The following is a 23,283-nucleotide window of genomic DNA, read 5'->3' as shown; positions in this document are numbered from 1 at the left end:
GGCCTCTCACTGTTGTGGCCTCTCCCGTTGCGGAGCACAGGCTCCGGACGCACAGGCCCAGCGGCCACGGCTCACGGGCCCAGCCGCTCCGCGGCACGTGGGATCCTCCCAGACCGGGGCGCGAACCCGGTTCCCCTGCATCGGCAGGCGGACTCTCAACCACTGAGCCACCAGGGAAGCCCTCCTCCACTCTTAATAAGAATAATAACTACCTCAAAGGGATGTTATAAGAATTAAACGTATGAAGAGCACAGAGCATAGTACTGGGCTGGGGTTAGTTGCTTAATGAACGAAAGCTATTATTAATGTCATTTTTTTCCCCCTACTCGTTTTGGTTATAAAAACTCCTAAACCCTCCCAGGCTTCTCTGCCTACATCTTATTATAATCTACTCAAGAACAGATCCGAGGTCACGCTCCCATGGACCCTTCAGTTCTCTTCAGTGGCCATTTGGCAAGACTGGACAGGCTGTGGAAGGCGGCGGGGGCGGGCCCGGCTTCAGCGGAGGGCATGGGGCGGTGGGGTGGGAGAGGGGACAGTTGGATACCATTAGTGAGCAGCATGGCCTCTGACGTCAGACCGCCTGCCTTCAGATCCACCCTCTCTCCTTCCTCCCTGGGGGCCTTAAGCAAGTTACTTACCCCCTCTGTACCTCAGTTGCCTCTCTGTGAAGTGGAGGTAATATTTGTGTGTACATCACAGAATTGTGGAGATTCGATGAGCACTTAGTATTCTGATCTGCTAGTCTGGACCACGCTCCCTCGTCAAGCCGAGGGGGGATGCAGTAACAGTCTGAGTAGACCGCTCCTAACGCCATTAGATGTTTTATTTTAAAGCAGTCTGGGACTTCCCTGGGGGTCCAGTGGTTAGGACTCTGCGCTTCCAATGCAGGGGGCGTGGGTTTGATCCCTGGTCGGGGAACTAAGATCCCATAAGCCGTGTGGTGTGGCCAAAAAAAAAAGCAGTCTGCTTCCCCAGACAGTGCTTTGCTAAAGGGAAGGAGAGGGTATCTGTGGAGCTCTTTCACTGTGCCGATCACTGTGCCCGTTCCTTTATACAAGTGATCTAACTTCGCCCTCACAACGGCCTTCTGAACTCGGTTTGACTCTCATTATTATTTTTATGATTGACCATTTTATCAGTGAGGAAACCGAGACTCAGTGAGGCTAAGCCACTTGGTCTAGGACACCGAGTCCGTGCGTGGAAGAGCCGAGATTCAACCCGAGAACTGTCGGACTCCCAAACCTGCCGTGTCCTGTTCTGTCCTTTTTTGTCGGCCCAGGGGTAACGGTTAAGGTAAATTAACGACCAGCGTTCTGTTTTGCGAACCGGTCTCGTGTGACTTTGGCCTGAGAACCCCTTGTGTGAGCTGCCATTAAGGGCTTTATTTGGGGAATAACAAGAAGTTGGGTTTGTCTAGAGAAGCACAGGCTGTGTGATGGGGAGAGATGGGGAACACTGGTGAAGGGACCGGTGAGCTCCGGTGCAAAGCTGCGAGGGCCTGAAGGAGGAGTAGAAGGGACAGATTCTTGAGATGAGTCAGAGGAAGAATGTTTAGGATTTAATGAGTGACCAATGATGCAGGACCTACCTGCAGGAACGAGAAGAGTGGTAGATGGCGCTGACTTTTCACACAGTACTTGAAGACTCCTGATGCTAGTGCTGGAGCTAAGGAACCCAGGAAGAGGAACAGGGATTTTTTTTTTTTGGTGGGAAAGAGAATGATGATTTATTTCAGAGTTGGAAGGGTAATTAGATTATAAGGCCGAACTCCTTTATCTAGTTTATTATATCATTCTTTGACCGGGGCACGAACCCGTGTCCCCTGCATCGGCAGGCGGACTCTCAACCACTGCGCCACCAGGGAAGCCCAGTTATATCATTCTTGATCGTCTTTTCCCCCAAACTCAGTTATTTGGTAAAGGCGTGGTAGGTTCTTCACCTCTTCCCCAAACCCCCACGATAGAGATAGAGACATTTGGTGGCCTGAGGGTCACAGAGAGAGCAGGCTTGATGGGCCAAATCCCCGTGAAAGAGGCTTTTTCTGCTAGGATCCAGGTCAGCCTTGCGGGTTTGTGGGTGTGGATCTGAGCTGTACAGGTCGTGACCTTTACTTCATAACTCTACGCAGGATGAACAAACTCTAAAAAATCAGGTCATGTGAATTTAACTCACTACCGGCCTTTTTCACTTTTGACAGGTGACCTACGTTTCCAGTAACTAGGATGTTTGTGCCTGGTATCCAGGGCGCTCCCTTCCCTCCGGGTGTCATAGAACCTGGGGAACCAAATTGCTCTTCAGAAAGTTTCTTGTTCATCAGGGACTCGGGCAGTTTAGTGGAAGAGTCCGCCTAGGTGTTAGTAAAGGTGGAGAATTATTCCCACCTCACTACTGAATGTACTTTTCTAGTGACTGAAATATACTTACGTTCCCAGCTACAGAGTTTCTTTCTCTTGGACCCGCTGGGTCAACACTGTTGGAATTTTATTCCCCTGACTGCCATCTGTCTCCCTGAAGACTCTGCTCTTAATGACGTCATGTTAAGCTTACTTTGCGGGGGTTACATTTCAGTCTTCTTGAGATTTGAGGAGAAATCTTCTGGAGACCGGATAATAAACCCTAGATCCACGAATAAAGCCCATCTCAATAGAATTAGCTGACTCATACTATGCTATCCATTTTGTACCGAACCTAGTAACCCCGGTGCCAGAAGGCATACTTCCCTGACCTTGTTCAGGAGGAGATCCGCCGTCCTTGGCTCCTGGACACCGTGTGCTCCCTACTCAATTACTATGTGGCTCACTCCACTTTACTTGGGGTGAAGAATAAAGTTCATTTCATTCTCACAACTGAGGATTTTGTAACCCTGGGTAAAGTCTGCTGAAGAAATGCCAAATTAAATGTAAACGGGCTGATTGGAAATTATTTTGAGTATGTATTGGGAGGACACCTGTGTTTTCTCCGAGGGCTAACGCGAGGTGTGTTTGTCCCTATTTCATTTGCATTATTTTCTCCGGAGGCTGCTCGCAGACCGGTTGACGTCTGTCTTAACCCTCCTCCTTTTTCTCCTGTGGTTTTCACTGTTAAGGTGAAGGAAATCACCCGCGACATCAAGCAGTTAGATCACGCCAAACGCCACCTGACCACCTCGATCACGACGCTGAACCACCTGCACATGCTGGCGGGCGGCGTCGATTCCCTCGAGTAAGCACGTCCGCGGTCCCTTTCGGGTCCACGGGAAATAAATGTGTCACAGAGGAGATGGCACCGTAGGTTTATTTACTTCTCAGCCAGGAGAGTCTCATCATCCTGGCCCACTTCCCGCAAAGCGGTCTCAGATGTTTAGTCACCACTTTGGCTTTGTGCCCTCGGGTGCTCGACGTGTAACAGACACCCGAGACTTTGAGGTGAGGGGCAGGTGCGTCTGAAGGGGCCCGAAAAGCATGTGGAGAAGGACTTCAAGAGCACAGGTCGTTTCCACGCGGTAGGTCTCTACCACGGAGGCTGCTGAGGCAGTGGAGGGCTGTAATCACGCCCCCAGCCTGCGCGTTCGCAAGTTTTCCTGCTTGTGTTGGGCTCAGTTGCACTGTCGTTGAACATGCCTTATGGAAACAGATCCTTGTACCCACTTTTTTCTTTTTTTTTCCACCCACTTGTTCAAAGGCAGAAGCCTTCTGTTTGGCTTGTAGGGGAACTATAGGGGATGGTACATGAGAACATGAGACACAGTATTAAAAGGAAGTGTTGGTTATTGACCACAACGAAGCAGCCCAAAGGCCTCCTTTCCTAGAAGATTCTGATATTCCTGTTCACTTTTGTGGTCTGTCTCATGAGAATTGCCCCTGTCCCAGCCTCAGTATAATCTCATGTGTGGATAGAGAAAGAGCACCTCCCTAGGAATTTAGACACAGTATCCAAAGTTGGGGCTAATAGGGGACAGACTCCTTCCTGGTCTCCCCCAGACATTGCCTGGTCTTCAGTGAACCCTGGCCTGTTCTCCTGCGAGCAGTGATCGGAGAGGTCAGCGGGCCCGTAGGAGACTGGAAGAGCAGTGTCCTTGTCCCTTTCCCCAGGTGCTCAGTGCTTTCCAACAAACCAGCAGGCCAGGCAGTGGTAGCAACGTAACTCCTTGGCTTAAAAAGACAGGATCAATCCTGTCTTTTTAAATGCCTTGTAAAGGAAGTCATAAATTATACGTTTAATTAAAAAACCCAATCCTAATGAAAATTTTAAATCGAATAGTTTGTTCCTTCCTTGCGGTGTGTAACTGTTGATTTTATCAGCATCCTTTTATTTAAGCTTCATTAACCTTAGCAGCAGGGAAACTAAACATACCTAAACATGCACGGAGCTGCTTAACATTGGCTTAAAGTCTACAGATTTGAGTTAACATGTAAGTGCATATACATGCTCTTTGCTGTGTCCTGAGATGTGTTTGGTTTGCTCAAATGCCGTAACCCTCAAATAATAACATCCCGACCCCTGCTCTCTGTCAAATCCAACTAATCCATAATACCCAACCCAAATCCCCAATCCGTAGCCTTCCCAGATTCCCCTTCCCCCACCCAGGGAGACTCCATCACTCACACATTCTTTTGTACGTCCCAGAGCACGTAACTTGGACTTCTGTTTAGAGCTCCATTCATCCTACTTGGTACTACTTAGATGTGTCCTTGTCGCTCTCCCTTACTAACTCATGTCCCCTTAAGGATTTGGACCCGGTCTTATTTTTTTTCCCCCCCAGTGCACAGCACCATATATATTCAGTGCTCAGGAAATGCTTGTTAAATTGAGTTGATGTCTATTTTAGAGCACAGAGTAGGTTGGTCCATATCTGTATCTTGTGTCCTTAGTGTTTTTCTGGAGTCCTCAACTTCCTATTTCCTTGCAGAGCCATGACCAGGAGAAGGCAGTATGGAGAAGTTGCTAATCTTCTTCAGGGCGTAATGAATGTTCTGGAGCACTTCCACAGATATATGGGAATTCCACAGATCCGGCAGCTTTCTGAAAGGTAAAATGTCATTGGAGAAAACGATCTTCCCTTTTAAGAAAAGGTGGTGCTGGGAAGTGCTTAAGCACTCAGCTCGGGTTGTTCATTGTACAGTCTCACTGTGGGAAGGAGCCTCAGAGGTCACCTGATCTGACTCTGTCTGCTGCAGACGTCCCCTCTATGTCCCCTCACCACCTCTTTACCATGTCTTCCATCACTACCTGTGTTAGATAGTTGCTGGCCTGGTTCACTGGAGTGAACCAAGCCCACGTTCGTGAGGGAAACTGTTCCAGTTGTCTGCTTCCTTGTAACAAACCATCAAAACCCAGGACTTAGTGGCTGATGACAACAGTTATTTCGCTTGTGTAATGTGGCCTGGCCCAGCAGGGACAGCTCATCTCTGCTCCGTGCAGCATCAGCTGGGGCGGCTCCACAGGGGACTGGAGGATCCGTTGGTTTAATCTCATGGTTGGCAGATTGGTGCTTGCTGTCAGCTGCGAGCTCAGCTGGGTTGTCCTCCCTGGGCTGCTTGGGCTTCCTCATGGTGAGGTGGTGCTGGGGCCCATGAATGAGCATGCCAAGAGAACCAGGTCTTAGAAGCCACAGAGAGTCGTTTCTGTAGTCACAAGCCCGTCAGGATTCAAGAGGAAGGGATATAGCCTCCGCCACTCCCAAAGGGAGGAGTGTCAAAGCCCCATTGGTATAAAGAGCACGTGGGGGGCTTCCCTGGTGGCGCAGTGGTTGAGAATCCGCCTGCCAATGCAGGGGACACGGGTTCGAGCCCTGGTCCGGGAGGATCCCACAGGCCGTGGAGCAACTAAGCCCGTGCGCCACGACTACTGAGCCTGCGCTCTAGAGCCCGCGAGCCACAACTGCTGAAGCCCGCGCTCTGCAACGAGAGAAGCCAGCCACCGCAATGAGAAGCCCGCTCACCGCAACGAAGAGTAGCCTCCGCTCACTGCAACTAGAGAAAGCCTGCAGCAACGAAGACCCGATGCAGCCAAAAATAAATAAATAAAAATTTTTAAAAAGTATTATTAAGAAATAATAATAATAAAAAACGAAGAGCACGTGGGATGAGAGATCGCTGTGGTAGTCTTTGCAAATACAGTCTGCCCTTGAACTTCAGATGTGACAAAATAATGACTTAGCCTCTTTAAATTTGTTCTTTCCTTCCTATTCTGTTGAGTTTTAATCCCAGATTCAGAGCCAGTAGAAAGAAAGGCAGATGCTTAAAGAGAAGGAAGATGAGGACCTGAAGGAAGATAAGGGGTGGGGAATTTAATGCCTTTTCTGTTAGAAGTAGCCGCAGGGAATATACTAAGAGACAGTCAAAATTGATGGATCCCAACCTTTTTTTTTTGCAACAAAGAGGAAACAAAGGGGCCGGTACTCAGCAGGAGCCATCATTTTCAATTCTGCTTTCTCAGGAGGCCTGATGGCTGCAGGCCTCTTGTTTTCTAAGTTACTTTATTTCTAATTATATAAGTAATACACGTATACATTTTCTTTATTAGAAAAAAGTCAACATACAGATGAAACTTAAGTCCTCTTTAACTATACCTCACACCCCAGTGCTACCCATAGAAGTAGTTACTATTATCAATTTAATGCTTATCCTCCAGATTTTTTTCTGTGCATTTAAATAAATCTGTAGTTTTAGATTGTGGGTTTATTTTGCTTTGTTTTGTTTTAAATAAATGATCTCATACTGTATGCTTCATTCTGAAACTTTCTCTTTGTTTTTAGCTTAGCAGTGTATTCTAGAGGTTTTTCCACATCAGTGTATACAAACCTATCTCATTCCTTTTAACAGATGCATGGAATTCTGTAGTATAACATACCACAGATTATTTAACCATTTTCATATCACTAGACTGTTTGCTTCTAATTGTAAAAATACACTCCCTTTTGCACATCTGCAAGTATTTCTCTAGGATAGATTCTGGGTGATAGGTCACGTGCATTTAAAATTTTAATAACTGCTGCCCCTTTGCCCTCCAAAGAGGCTTTATTTATTTATAGTACCATCTGCATAGTATGTGAGTACCCATTTCCCCATATCCTCAACAACACTTGATATTGTCAGTTTTCCTTTTCATTTATCTGATGGATGAAAAATGGTACCTAGTTCCTTTCATTTTCGTTTCTCTGCTAACTAATGAGATTAGTTTCTTTTCACTTGATTATAGGCCATTTACATTTCCTCTGTGAAATGCCAGTTTATATCCTTTGTCTGTTTGTCTACTGAGTTAGTTATCCCTTCCTTATTGATCTGTAGGAGTTCTCTATGTATTCTGGATACTAATCCTTTGTCAGATCTGGCAGATCTTGCCTGTAAAACCATCTAGGTGTGTCACCTGTTTTCAAGGCAGATCTTTGTCCTTTCAGTTTCTTCCATGGTAATTGGTCTATTCATGTTGCCTACTTATTTTTTTTCCTTTTTAAAAATTGTGTTGAAATATACGTTACATAAAATTTACCATTTTAGTAATTTTTTAGTGTACAATTTCGTAGCATTAAGTATCAATAAATTCACAGTATCGTACAAACATTGCCACTTTATTTCCGAAACTTTTTTATTACCGCAGACAGAAACTTTGTATGCATTAAATGATAACACTCATTGCCTCCTCTTCCCTGCCTCTGGTAACCTGTGTTCTATTTTCTATCTATGAATTTGCTTATTCTGGGTACCTCATATATGTGGAATCATACACTATTTGTCCTTTTGTGTCTGGCTTATTTCATTTAGCACGTTTTCAGGTTCATTCGTGTTGTATTATTTATCAGAATTTCATTCCTTTTTGAGGCTGGATATTTTATTGTACATATAGACTATAATTATCCATTCATCTGTTGATGGACACTTGGGTTACTTCCACCTTGTGGCTGTTGTAGTGTAGACTAAGCAAATCTATCGTCTGGAGCCTATTGAAAATCTGAAGTCCATCTTATTCTTATTCCTTTATAAAATAATCTATTTATTTTGTTCTGGAAGCATTTGAGATTTGGGGGTGGGAGAATCAGGAATTTTACTAGGACATGGGTCTCTTTTCGTTCATGTTGCTCTGTACTTAATTGTATTCTTTTCTTTTTTAATATTGTATCTTAATTAATTAATTTATTTTTTGCTGTGTTGGGTCTTTGTTTGCACACGCGGGCTTTCTCTAGTTGTGGCGAGCGGGGGCTACTCTTCATTGTGGTGCGCGGGCTTCTCACTGTCGTGGCTTCTCTTGTTGCGGAGCACGGGCTCTAGTACGGGGGCTTCAGTAGTTGTGGCATGCCGGCACAGTAGTTGTGGCACACAGTCTCAGTAGTTGTGGCTCTCGGGCTCTGGAGCACAGGCTCAGTAGTTGTGGTGCATGGTCTTAGCTGCTCCACGGCATGTGGGATCTTCACGGACCAGGGATCAAACCCGCGTCCCCTGCATTGGCAGGCGGATTCTTAACCACTGCCCCACCAGGGAAGCCCCCTTAAATGTATTCTTAATCTGAAGACTCATGAGTTTTTTAAATTCCAAGAAATTGTTTTCCTTTATTTCTTCGAGTAGTTTTTATGCTTTGTTCTCTGTGTTCTCTCTTTGTGGAATCCCTAGTACATGAATATTGGAACTTCTAGATCTGCTGCCTTGTTTCTTAATTTTTTTAAATACCTTGTATCTTTTTGTTGTGTTAAGCCGAGTTCCTCAACTCAACTCTCCTGTTTTAATTTATTCTTCAATCTTGCCCATCCTGTTATTTCACCCAGCTGTTGAGTTTTTATTTCAACAATCCAACTTTAATCTTCAGGGTATCTAGTTGATTCTTTTTTCATGGGCATAGTATCCTCTTAAGTCTCTCAGGGAGTATAAACTATATATGTTTTAAAGTTCTGAGTCACCTGTTCCATTTCTCTATCCTCTGATGTCAGGTCTTCAGTTTGCTGAGCACGATGACTCTCTTTCTTGGTGTTTGCACTCTGCCAATATTTGGTGATTTCTAGCTGATTGCACAGTTTTGGCTGTGAGATTCTCTGTCATTCTGATCAGAGATGCTCTTTTACTGTCACCTGCTCGTGAAGGAGAAGCACGGGATGTGCCGCTCGGCTACGTGTGCCACAGACTGTGCTTCTCAGGTGAGGTGGAGCTGGAGCTGGGGGAACTGCCAGGTGGGATATGCTGGTGGCTTATCTTCTGGGCCCGAGGGCTCCCTGATCGGCCTGGATGTTGTCAGCCCTCTGGTCCCTACTGGGCTTCTCAGACCCACACCTATTCCTGACCTGAACATTCAAGGCAGGGGTGAGACCTGGGCACTGGCTTCATTGCTCCTCTTGCAGGACCCCAATGTATCCCTCCAGCGGTTCCCCGGCGCCCCCCTCCTGCTCTGGTATCCACTCCCCTCGTGTCCTTTATCTTTGAGAAGCCATTTTAGGCAGGGGTTTCCTTCTTCAGTCCTCTCCTACGAGAGTTTCTAGTCTACCACTCCTTTTCTTGCCCAGTTCTGGATTCTTATTAAAATCTTTTCATTATTTCTGAGTTTCTGGGACAGGAAGGGGAGGGGTTGCACTGCATGCTCAGGGTGCCATCTTAGAGGTGAAATGCCAAGGAACTGTTAAGGAATGTTGAGCAGAGCTTGGCGGAATACTCGGGAAATCACCACCCTTTCCCTTATCCTTCCTAAACCCTTCACACTCAGAGCTGGCTGATCGCCATGTCACACTGGGGATGTGAAGCAGCCAGGAGAGCAGACAAACGGGGCTTTGTGAGCTGCAGGAAAGAAGGAAGCTTGGATGGAGAAGGCAGACTCGCTCTCAGTGGATGGCGGGGGAGGGAGGAGAGGCAGCGTCACCTCCCCTTACCCTCCTGATAATCCAGAGTTGGTCTTTTTTCCCGTTCACTTATTCTTCTCTTCACTCACCTAGTAGATACTTACCACACACTTTTGTATCCCAGGCCCTGTGCTGGGGGACTGAGGGCACAAAGATAAGAAACACATACTGTCTGCCCTCAAAGCGCTCACCATTTTTGTGAGAGACACTAAAAGAAAATTTCAGTATAGGATGGATATAGTATATGTACAGGCACAGCAGGGAATTGATAGACTGACCCTTCAGGGGCCAAGGATAGGGGTCATAGAAGAATTCAATTTTAATGTGATCTTAAAAGAATGGGTAGGATCTTACCACCAAGACAAGAAGAGAGAGGGGGGAAATATAGGAGAGAGAGAGAACATCGAGGTACTTGGGGAGACAGTGGAGGGTGAAAGTCTGTCTAGGTAGGCAGGGTCAGATTTTATATGTCTCGCTAAAGAATCCGTTCTTCATCTTGTGGACAATAAAAGATTTTAAGCGGGGAGAGGCATGGTCTCATTTGTATTTTGTAAAACTCTTGTGGGTTATAGGTACAAGAGACTGGAGGTTGGGGCTATGTTCTGGATTAGAAAAAATGAAGACCATACCATGACAGTGACCATGAGGTCAAGGAGATGTGAGGAAGAGTTGGTTACCCATTGGTTCCGTGAGACGGGCATTGCTGAATGGCAGGAATGTGGCAGAACTGAATTTTAGTTATAAAAAAGCACCATAGGGACAAACAAGAGAATGCACTCTTTTAGGATTCCTTGCCTTTTAACATTTTTTTCAAAGAAGTGGTTTTATAAATTTGAAGGAACTTTGTGATCACTGCTGTAATAAAGCTCCCCTTAAAAATAGAAAAAGATAACATTGTATCAGTATAGTTTGGTGCTCCAGCCACTCATTATCATGTAGGGTTGCTGCACACACAGGAGGATTTACTTTTCTTTTGGTTCATTTCACAACTTCTATTTGCAAAAAAAAAAAAAAAAAAAAAAAAAATGTGTTGATTAATAGAGAATATATACTATTAAGTAACACGAAAAATAAGGGAAGGGAAGGAATCTCTCATTTCCAGTGTCTGACTACAGTTCTTTTTCAAGAGGTACTAAAAGTTTGAGGAAAGTCCAGACTTCTTATTTTTAGCATCATTTCTGGTGAATATTCCTCCCTTATGTTTACATAGTGATGGTAGAACCATCTGGAAATGATAGAAATAGCTTGTTTGTTTGGGGGGAGGGGAGAAGGCAGGAGAGTTACATCCTGCGCGCTGCTTCAGGTTCTCTAACTTAATAGCTTGCTGTCTGTAAACTGTGGAAGTCATACAAAGGGTTGTGTTCTGAAATCTTTGCCTGTACATTTGAAATATGAAGTTCATGGGCTTTGATTTGAATATAACTGTTTCTTCCAACTACCCTTCTGGAAAATGCTTAAACGTTAATGTAGCGTTGAAGGAAAGATTTTTTTTCTTCAATGTCATCTTTACATTTCAGATCCTCTGGCTTAAGAATATCCATGAAAGCAAATGTGTCTAGTAATCAGTCAGTATTTCCTGAGGAAGAATGGAAGATTCTTGCATTCTCTTGAAATCCATGAAACCTTTGAACTGAAACATATTTTTCAGGGCTATTTCTAACCTCTTATACATGACAGGTACTTGGCAGGTTGAGGAGATCACATGGCTTAGTGATCAAAGAAACTAAAGTGGAGAATGAAAAGGGCTGGCTAATCAAGTATACTTCAATAAAATTTGAAAAAAAAGAAAGAAAAGGCCTGGCTATCTGTGTGACTATGACAGAAAGAACTTAAGTTTCAAAAGAAAGTGTAACGGTTGTACTTGATGATCTCAAAGCATCCCACTGAGTCACTCTAAGATTCTGGGTTGAGATTCTGTCTGTTTGGAGATGGAGCGTCTGACTAATCTGACTGACTAACCATTCTGTCTGGCACAGACTGCGTATTTTGAGAGGTCAGTTTCTTGCGAATCGTTGAGGGTATTTTCTTTAGGACTGTCATTCACAAGGTACTGGAAGCATCAGGGTTATCTTATCCATAAATGTCTAAGTGGTTTTCATAGTTTGCTGTCCCTCTGCCGCCACCTCTTATGAAATCTGATAGCACATTTAGGGAATGGCGCCCTTGGACAACCCTTGGTCACATGGCGTGGAGGATGCTAGGAGGCAGTTGGTTCACCTTCATTTCCGGGCAGCACAGGGAATCTTTCATCTCCTAAGAGTGGTCAACACTGAGTTGTCACCACCCAAGCAGGCCGAGCTTATTTGGATGCCAGGAGGAATTGTTATTTCCCCTCTTCTCTAGTATTGGTAGATTGATTTTTTCATAACGATGACTAGGAAGTCTTGGTAGCTGAACTCACATATATGCTCCGCTAACAGAGTCTGTTGCTCCACCTCTTCACAGTAGGAACTTACTTTTCGTCTTTGAAAGAGGAAGGAGTATAAAGGAGTGAGACCGAAGCTGTGTTCTTTTAAGAATGTTGATCCTAGAAAGACTTCTAGGATCCTGCTCAGGCAACTGATTGTGAAGACTGCTCTTCACATCTTACCCTGAAAGTACACGGATCATGGTTTGGGTTTATAGATACCATCATTATTGTCAGTAAGGGAAATGGTTTCTCTTTCTTCTGAGTCACTGAAACATTTATGTGCAAAAGCTTATTATTCTGCTCCAACATTAATTAAACATCCGACTTCCAGTCACCTGTAAAGATGGGTGCCATTGCCAGCTAGCGCTGTAAGACGGGTGTGGTAGAATAGTCAGTATTGGAGCGGATACTGAAAGGCATCTAGTCCAGGCCTCCATCCCCACCCTCTTATTTCACAACCATTCTTAGTCGTGGCCCACATAGGGGAAATGGCTTAATTAGGATTACACGTAGCTCACCAGGGGCACAGCTAAGTCTAGACTATCTCAAGAGGTGACCTTGGGAATGGATTGAAGAAGAAGGCAAGGGGGTCTGCAAATCACAGCCTGGTACTTCTGTATTTATCATAGGCTTTGGTTGTCTTTTCAGGCACCCAATTTCTTTTTTGGTTTTTTTTTGTTGTTTTTTTTTGTTTTGTTTTGTTTTTTTGTGGTACGCGGGCCTCTCACTGTCGTGGCTTCTCCCGTCGCGGAGCACGGGCTCCGAGCTGCTCCGCGGCATGTGGGATCTTCCCGGACCGGGGCACGAACCCGTGTCCCCTGCATCGGCAGGCGGATTCTCAACCACCGCGCCACCAGGGAAGCCCTCTTTTTTGTTTTAAATGGATTTTATTGACGTATAGTTGATTTACAATGTTGTGTTAATTTTTGCTGTACAGTAAAGTGATTCAGTTATACATGTATATACATTCTTTTTCATATTCTTTTCCATTATGATTTGTCAAAGGATATTGAATATAGTTCTGTGTGCTATACAGTAGGACCTTGTTGTTTATCCAGTCTATCTATTGGGTTGGCCAAAAAGTTCATAAGATCTTACGGAAAGATGTGGATGAACTTACCCAATATAATAGTTTGCATCTGCTAATCCCAAACTCCCAATCCATCCCTCCCCCACCCTTCCTCCCCCTTGGCAACCATAAGTCTGTTCTCTATGTCTGTGAGTCTGTTTCTGTTTCATAGATAAGTTCATTTGTGTCATTTTAGATTCCACATATATGTGTTAGCATATGATATTTGTCTTTCTCCTTCTCACTTCACTTAGTGTGATCATCTCTAGGTCCATCCATGTTACCTGAGGCACTCCAGTTTCAAATCTGGTTAAGGATTCGGAGTTAGGAGATGGTGGGCTGGGTAGGGTGACAGAGGCAGAGCCGGAACCACCTTTATCACTGAAGTGCTCGGGAGCCCTGAGAATAAGACTGTGACTGTCCCTGGCGGGGCTGGAGCTCCCCCTCCAGGAATGATCCTGTGGCTTAGGAGGGAACGTGTGCTCTCTGTGCGCTGCCAAGGGGAGAGGAGGAACAGAGGGGCCTGAGGCTCTGGAAGCTGCGTCTTGTGACCTGGCACCAGGGCAGTCTGTCTGCCTGGCCCGTTATGTGGAGTCATAAGACCTTGGAGGCAACGGTTTAACCAAAGCATGTTCTCTTCTGTCCTGTCAGAGCTCACACTCAAGGAATGTTTCCTGTGGTCCACTGGGCAACTGTAGATGGATGGCCCCGATTCTGCCTTGGGGGCTTCTCCGGTGATAGCCTTAACTCTGTCATTTCTAAACCCCTCGGGAAGTGACTAAAGAGGCTGCAAACCCACCTATAAGAGTGGTTTTAAAAGTTTTGAAGATGGTGGAAAAACCCTGGAAAGTATTTGGAATAAGGCATAATTATAACTATGCCATCGAAAAACCAAACTGTTTTGGGTCCTGACTATCCCCTCATTAAAAAAAAAAATCTGAGTACGTCGCCAGGCACTGCCTAGTAGCCAAAGAAACTGTGGTTTTGAGCTGTTCGCTATTTCTAGAAACTTCATAAAGTTAATTCCAAAGTAACAGGGTGGAGACCAAAGAAGGAAGAACGTTATTTCATGGTGCTTTTAGCAAAGATAAAATATTTGCCTCAGGCTCAGGGCCGCCCAGCTCCGAGGATGGCTCGTGGGAGGCGTCCAACTCCTGGGGCTGGTGGAGGACCAGCTCCTCGCAGAAGACTGACCCGCAGCTCCTTCCCCTCCCAGCTGCTTCTCCTTTCTTCTCTTTCCTCTCAGCTGACAAATACTTCTTGAGCTGCTCACTTCCATGCAAACCACCGTGTTCAGGACCGACTTCCCTGTTCTAACTCATGTTCAGTATAACTCGGTTTTCATCTTCACAGTCTTCTGAGAGAACTTAAATCTTCATTCAGTGGCCTTCACCCTCAATTAGCAGTTCATTTTATCATTTGGATCTTTTTACTTTAGAAAACATTCTTTTTGCTCTCTTGTTAAAACTTGGGATCCTGATATTAGTTTGCGGGTTGAAAAAACAGCCACTCTGAAGCACCGTGGAGCCCTCCTCCCGTCCTGTACTCCGTGGAGCTGGAGAGTAGTTATACCAGTAACCCGAAATGGATTTATATGTGATTTGGGCATTATTATATAGCATTTCCCTGCAGCATAACTACCCCCTAATGACATTTTGTAAAGATTAACATATACTGCCTCACAGCGGGTGAGAGGTGGCCTAGGAGAACTTTGGGATGTGGAGAGTCCGTAGTGAGAATGAACCCGATGCCTGGGTCCTGGTCATAAACCTGCTGCTAACTAATGTGTGACCTCTCTTATCCAGCCGCCCCTCCCCCCTTCCTGGATGATCCCTAAAGACTTCAGCAGTTCTAACCCCTACGGATCTGTGCATAATTACTTACGGACATTTGGAAATGTATACCAGGCGATGGTATGTTCTCTTTTCCCTACAGAGTGAAGGCTGCCCAGACCGAGTTAGGACAGCAAATCCTGGCCGATTTCGAAGAAGCATTTCCTTCCCAGGGTACCAAGGTATTGTTTTGCATTGTCCCTTCAGTCTTTGGATATTATCACCATTTGTGCCTGATGTACACTCACTGTAGTTACTGTTCGTTTACCATTCCAAAAGCGTTTGCCAGCAGCCATAACGTCTGTTTGCTAGAGGTTCAGGGTAATGAGGCCGTACTTGATTTTAAATATCCCAAAGCAGCATTGATTCCCCATCTGTGTCCTCCCAGCATCAAAAAGTGAGGATTTGTTTCAGTTTAATTTAATGTGTGTCAAACCCAAGAGGTCTGCCTGGTAAATTCCTTCTTTTTCTCGTGGCTATGTTTTAAAATAATAATAGTAATAAAAATTTTTTTCAAGCCGCAGTGTTTTTTAGGATCGTTACATAACTTTTTGGTTTCAGTTTGGTGAAGAGACAACTGGGAGGAACGTCCCCAGGCTTACGTAACTCTCGGAGTGACACAGTTAGGAGGCTGGCTTTTAATGATCCTGTTCTTTGGGATTAATCCCTTTAGCTCTCACTGGTAGCATAGCTGTTTGTGTTGTGTCTGCAAAGCCCACGGTATTTCACTTGTGAGCTATTGGTTACACTTCTCATGTAACAAGCTTTGCCTCACTTGGCCGTCACCGTGCCGGGGTAAATGCCGGGGTAACTGCCTTCAGCTCCATCCTGCAAATTGTAGCGGACATAATCTTAATGCTTTGCATGTGTTGGGGAGAGAAGAACCCTCAGAAGCTTTTTTCCCCTCTATTATTTGAGCTATTTCAGGAGAAAGAACTGTGCAGCGCAGAAGTGACCCAAAGCACACGCCGGCAAGCAGCACTTGGTGGGTGGAGATGGGGGATATATATATGTTCATTCACCGAGCCAAGGAACGTTTCCTGGATCTGCTCTATAATTTCGATAAGTGGAAATATCTTAATCATTTTTCTTTGTGCCTCATAAAAGAAACTTAGGAAGTAGGTGGGGGTAGCAGCCCCAGCTTTGTAGATTACCTTCTCCAGGAAACCTGCCTCTGATTTTAATGTCATGTAGTCTGGCTGACTTCTAGCAATCAGGTCTTTTATGTGTAAAGCACGTTCCTTTGCGGACTTCATCTTCCTTATTCATTTGCTGTACCTGCGGGGAGTGGATATTGGAAAGCTGTCCTGTAAAGAGAGGTTGTAAGGTATTCACAAATTACAAACACTAGCCTCTTCGTAGTCCAGGGTCTGCTATACTGTACTCTGCTGTTCACCCTGATCTTAAGAAGTTTCAGAAAAGTGTGGATGGAACGCAGCTTTCTCACTTAGAAAAAACTCATGTGGACCTACGTTATCTCTTTTTCTCAGACTCCACGAGGCAGATGAGGTGACAAATGGTTTTCTTTAACCACTTGCTTCCCTTTTCTCTGTCTAGGCGACTTTTTTTTGCGAGTTTTCTTTTTTCCTTCTGAGTGACTATTGACTTCTCTTAAAGGCCTTGTGTTATTATTACTATTTCACCAATGGAAATCAAGATTTTTTTTAAAAAAATTACCCAAAAGTTATCTAATAGGTCTTTTTTAAATGAAAAAATCTGAACCCATGAGCCCATAGGTTTTGGCTTTCGTGACTTCTCTGTCAGAGCAAACATTTTCATCTAGAAGCCAAAGTTGAGCAGTCAGCATTCAGTGAATGACAGAACAGCCACTCAGCACGGAGCAAGTCCGAATTTTAACAATTTAGCTCTCGGGCAGCTTGGGTAACACTTAGGAAACTCTTGAACTTCAGCTGAGGTGGATAAATTGGACAGAATTGACACAAAAAGAGTCATAAAGATTTGGAAGACCCTTAATCATCACCTAGTTAAAGTCCATTATTTTTTTTTTTACTTATATTTCAGATGAGTGTCAATAATTGTGCCAAAGCTATGTGGCTATTTAGCCAAGCCAAGAGCAGATGCCAAGTGTTCTTTTCACTATAGCCCACTCAGCCAGCCATGTTCATTCAGTGAGTTACTATAAAGAAAGGGTCACTGAGACTGAATTGCCTTCAGTAATACAAAGGCCTTCCCACCGTCATGTATCAGTACAGCCCCTTGATAGTTAGTTCTGCTGTTTTTTTTCAGGTCAAGCGGCCAGTGTCCTGATATTTTACCTTTGGCTGCCTGTCTGCATGGTTGACTATCTGTGGGACAAGGCTGCTGGTTTAGAACCTGGGTTTAGGTTTTAAATGCCAGCACACTGTTTGGCACAAATATAGCACCTTAGGAACAGGAATCCAAGGTTAGAATCAGGGGAAATTGGCATGTGTGGAGTGAGACTGGTATCATTCTGATTTTTAGGGCTCTTCAGCAAGGTGACTTCAGTTCAGATAGCGAAAGTTCCTACCATCATTGCTGGCCCTGTTTCTAAAATGTCTCATTGCTGATTCATGGAGTAGCTTGTATATTGGCTACTGCAGACTAGCTTAATGATTCTTTCATCAAGGAACAAGTAACTAAAATATCCATCCACAGCACAAGAATGAGTGTCAGGGGAGTGGAAGTAATAATAACATCATGAGTAGAACAAGAAGCAGCGGCTGTCAGAGGCCATAAGATTTAAAGGTCATTTCTGGCTTTTGAACTGGTGTGTGTTGTTTGTTTTACCAGAGGCCAGGAGGACCCAGCAATGTCCTACGAGATGCTTGTCTGGTTGCTAATATTTTGGACCCCAGAATCAAACAGGAAATCATCAAAAAGTTTATTAAACAGCATCTGTCAGAGTATCTAGTACTTTTTCAAGAAAACCAAGATGTAAGTATTGACCAAAGGAGATCAGATGTTACATTTGAATTTATTAATTTATTTTAAAATTTATTTTATTTATTTTATTTTTGGCTGCACTGGGTCTTTGTTGTTGCACATGGGCTTTCTCTAGTTGCGACTATCAGGGGCTACCCTTCGCTAGAGTGCAGGCTTAGTAGTTGTGGCGCACGGGCTTAGTTGCTCCGCGGCATGTGGGATCTTCCCGGACCAGGGATCAAACCCGTGTCCCCTGCATCGGCAGGCAGATTCTTAACCACTGCGCCACCAGGGAAGCCCTGTTACGTTTGAATTTTATTGAAAATTGATTGCTCTCAAGTCTGTGATTTATATTTTATTAGTGTTACTGTCTTAAAATGTTGATTGTTGGACCGTGACTCCTAGGGGCTGACTGTACAGTTCAGCAATTCTTAACCATTTTGGGGTCACTGACCCTTTGGAGAAATTAATGAGAGCTACAGATCTTCTCCCCAAGAATGCACCTATGCATAAAACTTTGCATACAGTTTCCGCAAATTTGTAGAGCCCTGAAGCCCAATCATAGACCCCAGGTTAAGAACCTCTGGATCAAGTAAAAAAAAAAGTAGCCTAGACTCTGAAACCGTGAGAAATAGGTTTTGTTTTCCTTGGTTCTATGTTTTTGCTTATTTCCTTCAACTGTCAATACTACTTCTAAGCACTGGGGTGGATTTTGTTCCCTGCCTCCCCAAGGTTGCCTGGCTGGACAAAATTGACCGGCGCTATGCCTGGATCAAGCGCCAGCTTGTGGACTACGAGGAGAAATACGGCCGGATGTTCCCGCGTGAGTGGTACATGGCGGAGAGGATTGCGGTAGAATTTTGCCACATCACAAGGTAGGTGCCAGCTCTCTACTGGTTTTGGTGTTGATTGAAATCAGTTGAAACCAGTTGATTGAACCAATCCCCCAGTCTCTACAGGCTCCGTGTTGTCTTGTGGATTTGGTACCACTCCCACCTTTTTGTTTGTTTGTTTGTTTGTTTGAAAGTCATCATTTTTTTTTTTTTTTGGCGGTACGCAGGCTCCGGACGCGCAGGCTCAGCGGCCATGGCTCACGGGCCCAGCCGCCCCGCGGCATGTGGGATCCTCCCGGACCGGGGCACGAACCCGTGTCCCCTGCATTGGCAGGCGGACTCTCAACCGCTGCGCCACCAGGGAAGCCCCTGAAAGTCATCGTTTTAATGAGAATGTCTTCACCTGTGCTGGACTCCACTCAAAAGACTCCTTTCCTTTTGAAAGTCAGATTTTATATACCCAAAACCAAGTCCCAAACTCCAGCTGTAGCTATATCCCACCTTCTCCAACTTTAGAGTTCCAACCCTAGAGGAGAGAGCATTATGTGAAGGCAAGGTAAACACTTGATAAGGAGACATGGAAAAGGTTACATGAGAAGCCCTGGGCCAGTAGATTGTAGCCAGAGCACTTGTTTTTGTGTTTGTTTTGCCTTAAGAGTAAAATATACCCAAAACGGAAGCTATGTCTGCTCTTATCTTTGCTCTAGGACTTTGCTATAGCCTCGCCCTTGCCTTGAACAGCCTGCCTTCTTAATCAACTAAAAGCTCATCGACCAGATTTCCCTGTAGTGGTTCATTGCCCCACATTTTCCCACGTGTCTCTATCACCTATATCAATGTGCAGCGAGAATACATCCATCATTGTTCTGCCTTTCTTTTTTAAAAAAATTTATTTATTTTTTTATTTATCTATCTATTTATTTATGGCTGCATTGGGTCTTCATTGCTGCATGCGGGATTTCTTTGGTTGGGTCAAGTGGGGGCTACTGTTCATTGTGGTGCATAGGCTTCTCATTGCGGTGTCTTCTCTTGTTGCGGAGCACGGGCTGTAGGCACATGGGCTTCAGTAGTTGTGGCATGCAGGCTCTAGCGCGCAGGCTCAGTAGTTGTGGCACACGGGCTTAGTTGCTCCGTGGCATGTGGGATCTTCCCAGACCGGAGCTTGAACCCGTGTCCCCTGCATTGGCAGGTGGATTCTTAACCACTGCGTCACCAGGGAAGTCCCAGATAGTCTCTTTATATCAAAGAATTAAAGCCCAAGAAGTATAGATCAACGTATCCATTGACAAAGCTAAAGCTAGAGTCAAAAGTTTTTATTCTTTCCTTGCAGCTTTACCACAACAGTGGTGGGAACGGGCTTTTATTGGTTATGTAGTCCCTTCTAATAGTGCACAATTACATTAACTCCAAGTTACTTAATTTATTTTTTATTTTTTATAAATTTGTTTATTTATTTATTTTATTTTTGACCATGTTGGGTCTTCATTGCTGCGTGTGGGCTTTCTCTAGTTGCGGCGAGCAGGGGCTACTCTTTCTTGTGGTGTGTGGGCTTTTCATTGTGGTGGCTTCTCTTGTTGCGGAGCATGGGCTCTAGAGCGCAGGCTCAGTAGCTGTGGCGCACGGGCTTAGTTGCTCCACAGCATGTGGAATCTTCCCGGACCAGGGCTCCAGCCCGTGTCCCCTGCATTGGCAGGCGGATTCTTAACCACTGCGCCACCAGGGAAGCCCCAAGTTAATTTATTTATTAATTTATTTTTTAAAAATATTTATTTATTTATTTAGGGTGCGTCGCGTCTTAGTTGCCACATGTGGGATCTTTAGTTGTGGCATGCGGACTTCTTAGTTGTGACATGCATGCGGGATCTAGTTCCCTGACCAGGGATCGAACCCGGGCTCCCTGCGTGGGGAGCGCTGAGTCTTAACCTACTGGACCATCAGGGAAGTCCCAACTCCAAGTTAATTTTTTGAAAAGTCCCGTATCTAAGCATAACTGAACCACGTTAGAGTGATTCATGGTAGTCATCTCTCTTAAAATCATAGGTACAGTCAAGTTGTATGCTTTAAGGGCACATTGTTGGGGGGCGGGGATTTCTTAAGGGATATTGGCTGTTGATTTTTTTTTTTAATAGGCTTTATTTTTTTTAGAGCAGATTTAGGTTCACAGCGAAATTGAGAGGAACATACAGAGATTTCCCATATACCCCCTGCTGCCCCATCCCTCCAGATAGCCTCCCCCATTATCAACATCCCCGACCAGAGTGTACCCTGTGTTACAATCGCTGAACCTACACTGACACATCATTACCAAGCAGAGTCTGTAGTTTACATTAGGGTTCACCCTTGGTGCTGTACATTCTTTGTGGTGGTGGTTTTCAGAAACACATTTGCTACTGGATTTAGATAACCTTTTTGTACTGATTCAAGGTTGATTGTGGTTATGACTTTCTAAGTCCTGATTAGCAAAGAAAGAGTGAATTCCTTGAGAAATTGATAAGTAATTCGCTTTAGCCTCCAGTTCAGTGACTTGCAAAATTCATTTTCTGTGAAAAATGAAGTCCGCAGGAGACTGGGAGTACCCAAAAGCCAACACATCTGCTGCTATTGCGTCAGCTAACGGCAGTGTTCCTGCCAAGCTTTCATTATTCGAATTTTGGCTAAAATCCTACAGATACATAATTCTCAAATAAATTCAGAGACTCTTTATTTGGTTTTTGTCATTTATTTATGAGGAAAGATGACCCATAGCTCAGTACTGACTGAGAACTCTTGTGTTACTGCTCCCTTACCACTTAACATTCCGAGACGGGACACTTGAGTGTCACGTAAGCTTCGCAGACAGGAACCACCCAGACATGTACATGTCACTTTTCACATGGGGATTCCCGTCTCTCACGTCTCTTTCCAGGGCTCCTGCTGTCTGGTGGAAGAGATGATTATCGAGCTCTCTGGAAGAGGGAGGGCTTTGTAATTCAATACTTAATGACTTGTGAAGTTATATAGAATATATACATTTTTATAGAATACTGAGTAAATGCTTCATATATATTATTAACAAATTATTGAAAAATTTAAAGATAAAAATTGTAGTACCTATGTAAACAAATTGATGTCCATAATCCTTGAGGTTTTTTTTTGACTAGTGGTTAATTTCATCTTAAAATTGTTATTTAGAATATGTATTTCTATTCCCTGAGCATTAAACTTAGTTAGTGGTAGACGTCAGGTTTTGAAATGACCACATACTTTTTTTTTTTATAATATATACTAAAGCCGCTTACTTTGTCTTATCTTGAATGATCAGTTTGTTTGACAACATTCTTATATCTTTAATTTGAAGGACAGAACTGGCCAAGATCATGCGTACCAGAGCGAAGGAAATTGAAGTGAAATTACTTCTCTTTGCTATTCAGAGAACGACTAACTTTGAGGGGTTTCTTGCAAAACGCTTCTCCGGGTGTACCCTGACAGATGGAACTCTGGTAAGACGGTCCTGAGGGAGACTGGGCCGGGAAATCAGTGGCCTGGGTGGGTGGGCTTCACTTCAGTCTTTCACACTGTGGTGGTTCCATCCATTGGCTCAAGTGCTTAATCCCCCATCCCAGGGATTTTGCTGAATTTGTGCAAATAGTCATACAGAATACTCTGTATGGATTTATTGTTTGTCTGTTATGCAGTACTTCATGTTCCTAGAATGTCCTGTCATCATTTTGTCTAAGGATAGGCCCCATTTTAAAGATTAGTAATTCTGTGAGTCATAGAGGCCTCACTTATTCAGTCACAAATACCTTATTACACTATCAACTCTTGAGTTTTATTACAATTAGGATATGTTTAGAGGAAATGTGCCAAGAAAGAGGTGAACTGCAGCCTTAAAAGCAGAAAACGTTGGCGATTTCTACAGTGTTCATCATTGAAGAATGGTTAAATAAAATATGGTAAATTCATGCTGTGGAATGGGTATAGCAGTTTGAAAGTGGTAGAATGGGGGATAGATCTAAATGTGCTGTCATAGAAAGAAAACCTCTCACATATATTAGGTGCAAAATGTAAGCTGCAGCCCAGTATATATGGTATAATTCCATTTGTGTGAGAAGCATGTTTATATATGTAAATAGGTAAGAAAAAGGTCTGGAAATGATAACAGTGGATGAATGTCTCTGGGGAAAGGAAATTGGAGTGAGACTAGGTAGAGGAGCAAAGAATTTTTTTTTTCATTTTATTCTGGTAATTTGTTTGAATTTTTCTTATACAAATGCATTTACATACTTTTTAAACTTTGCTTTTACATAGTCTAACAACGTTATTTTTCAATTTTTTTTAAATGAGGGAGATGGCCCAAACAGTGACTTCCAAAGTTTCTCCCCCTCCTCCTCCCCCTCCTCCTCCCCTCCTCCTCCCCTCCTCCCCCTCCTCCCCCTCCTCCCCCTCCTCCCCCT

General features: G+C 44.2%; 1 protein-coding gene across 1 annotated transcript in view; it reads left to right on the top strand.

Moving 5' to 3' along the window:
* LOC102982844 (VPS53 subunit of GARP complex) overlaps nucleotides 1–23,283 on the top strand; it is a gene marked incomplete at its 3' end in the record, with an annotated part of 41,360 nt that overhangs the window by 1,701 nt on the left and 16,376 nt on the right. The window contains exons 3-8 of the mRNA XM_028485939.2: nucleotides 3,089–3,204; nucleotides 4,892–5,011; nucleotides 15,214–15,292; nucleotides 17,883–18,026; nucleotides 18,747–18,889; nucleotides 22,185–22,326. Of these exons, the coding sequence (XP_028341740.1) occupies nucleotides 3,089–3,204; nucleotides 4,892–5,011; nucleotides 15,214–15,292; nucleotides 17,883–18,026; nucleotides 18,747–18,889; nucleotides 22,185–22,326 (744 nt within the window). The remainder of the gene's footprint in view (nucleotides 1–3,088; nucleotides 3,205–4,891; nucleotides 5,012–15,213; nucleotides 15,293–17,882; nucleotides 18,027–18,746; nucleotides 18,890–22,184; nucleotides 22,327–23,283) is intronic.

This window comes from Physeter macrocephalus, unplaced genomic scaffold (genome assembly GCF_002837175.3).
Source record: "Physeter macrocephalus isolate SW-GA unplaced genomic scaffold, ASM283717v5 random_526, whole genome shotgun sequence".
In the NCBI taxonomy this organism is placed as follows: Eukaryota; Metazoa; Chordata; class Mammalia; order Artiodactyla; family Physeteridae; genus Physeter; species Physeter macrocephalus.
The sequence above is the reverse complement of the archived record's forward strand: the minus strand, read 5'-3'. Positions and strand labels throughout refer to the sequence as shown.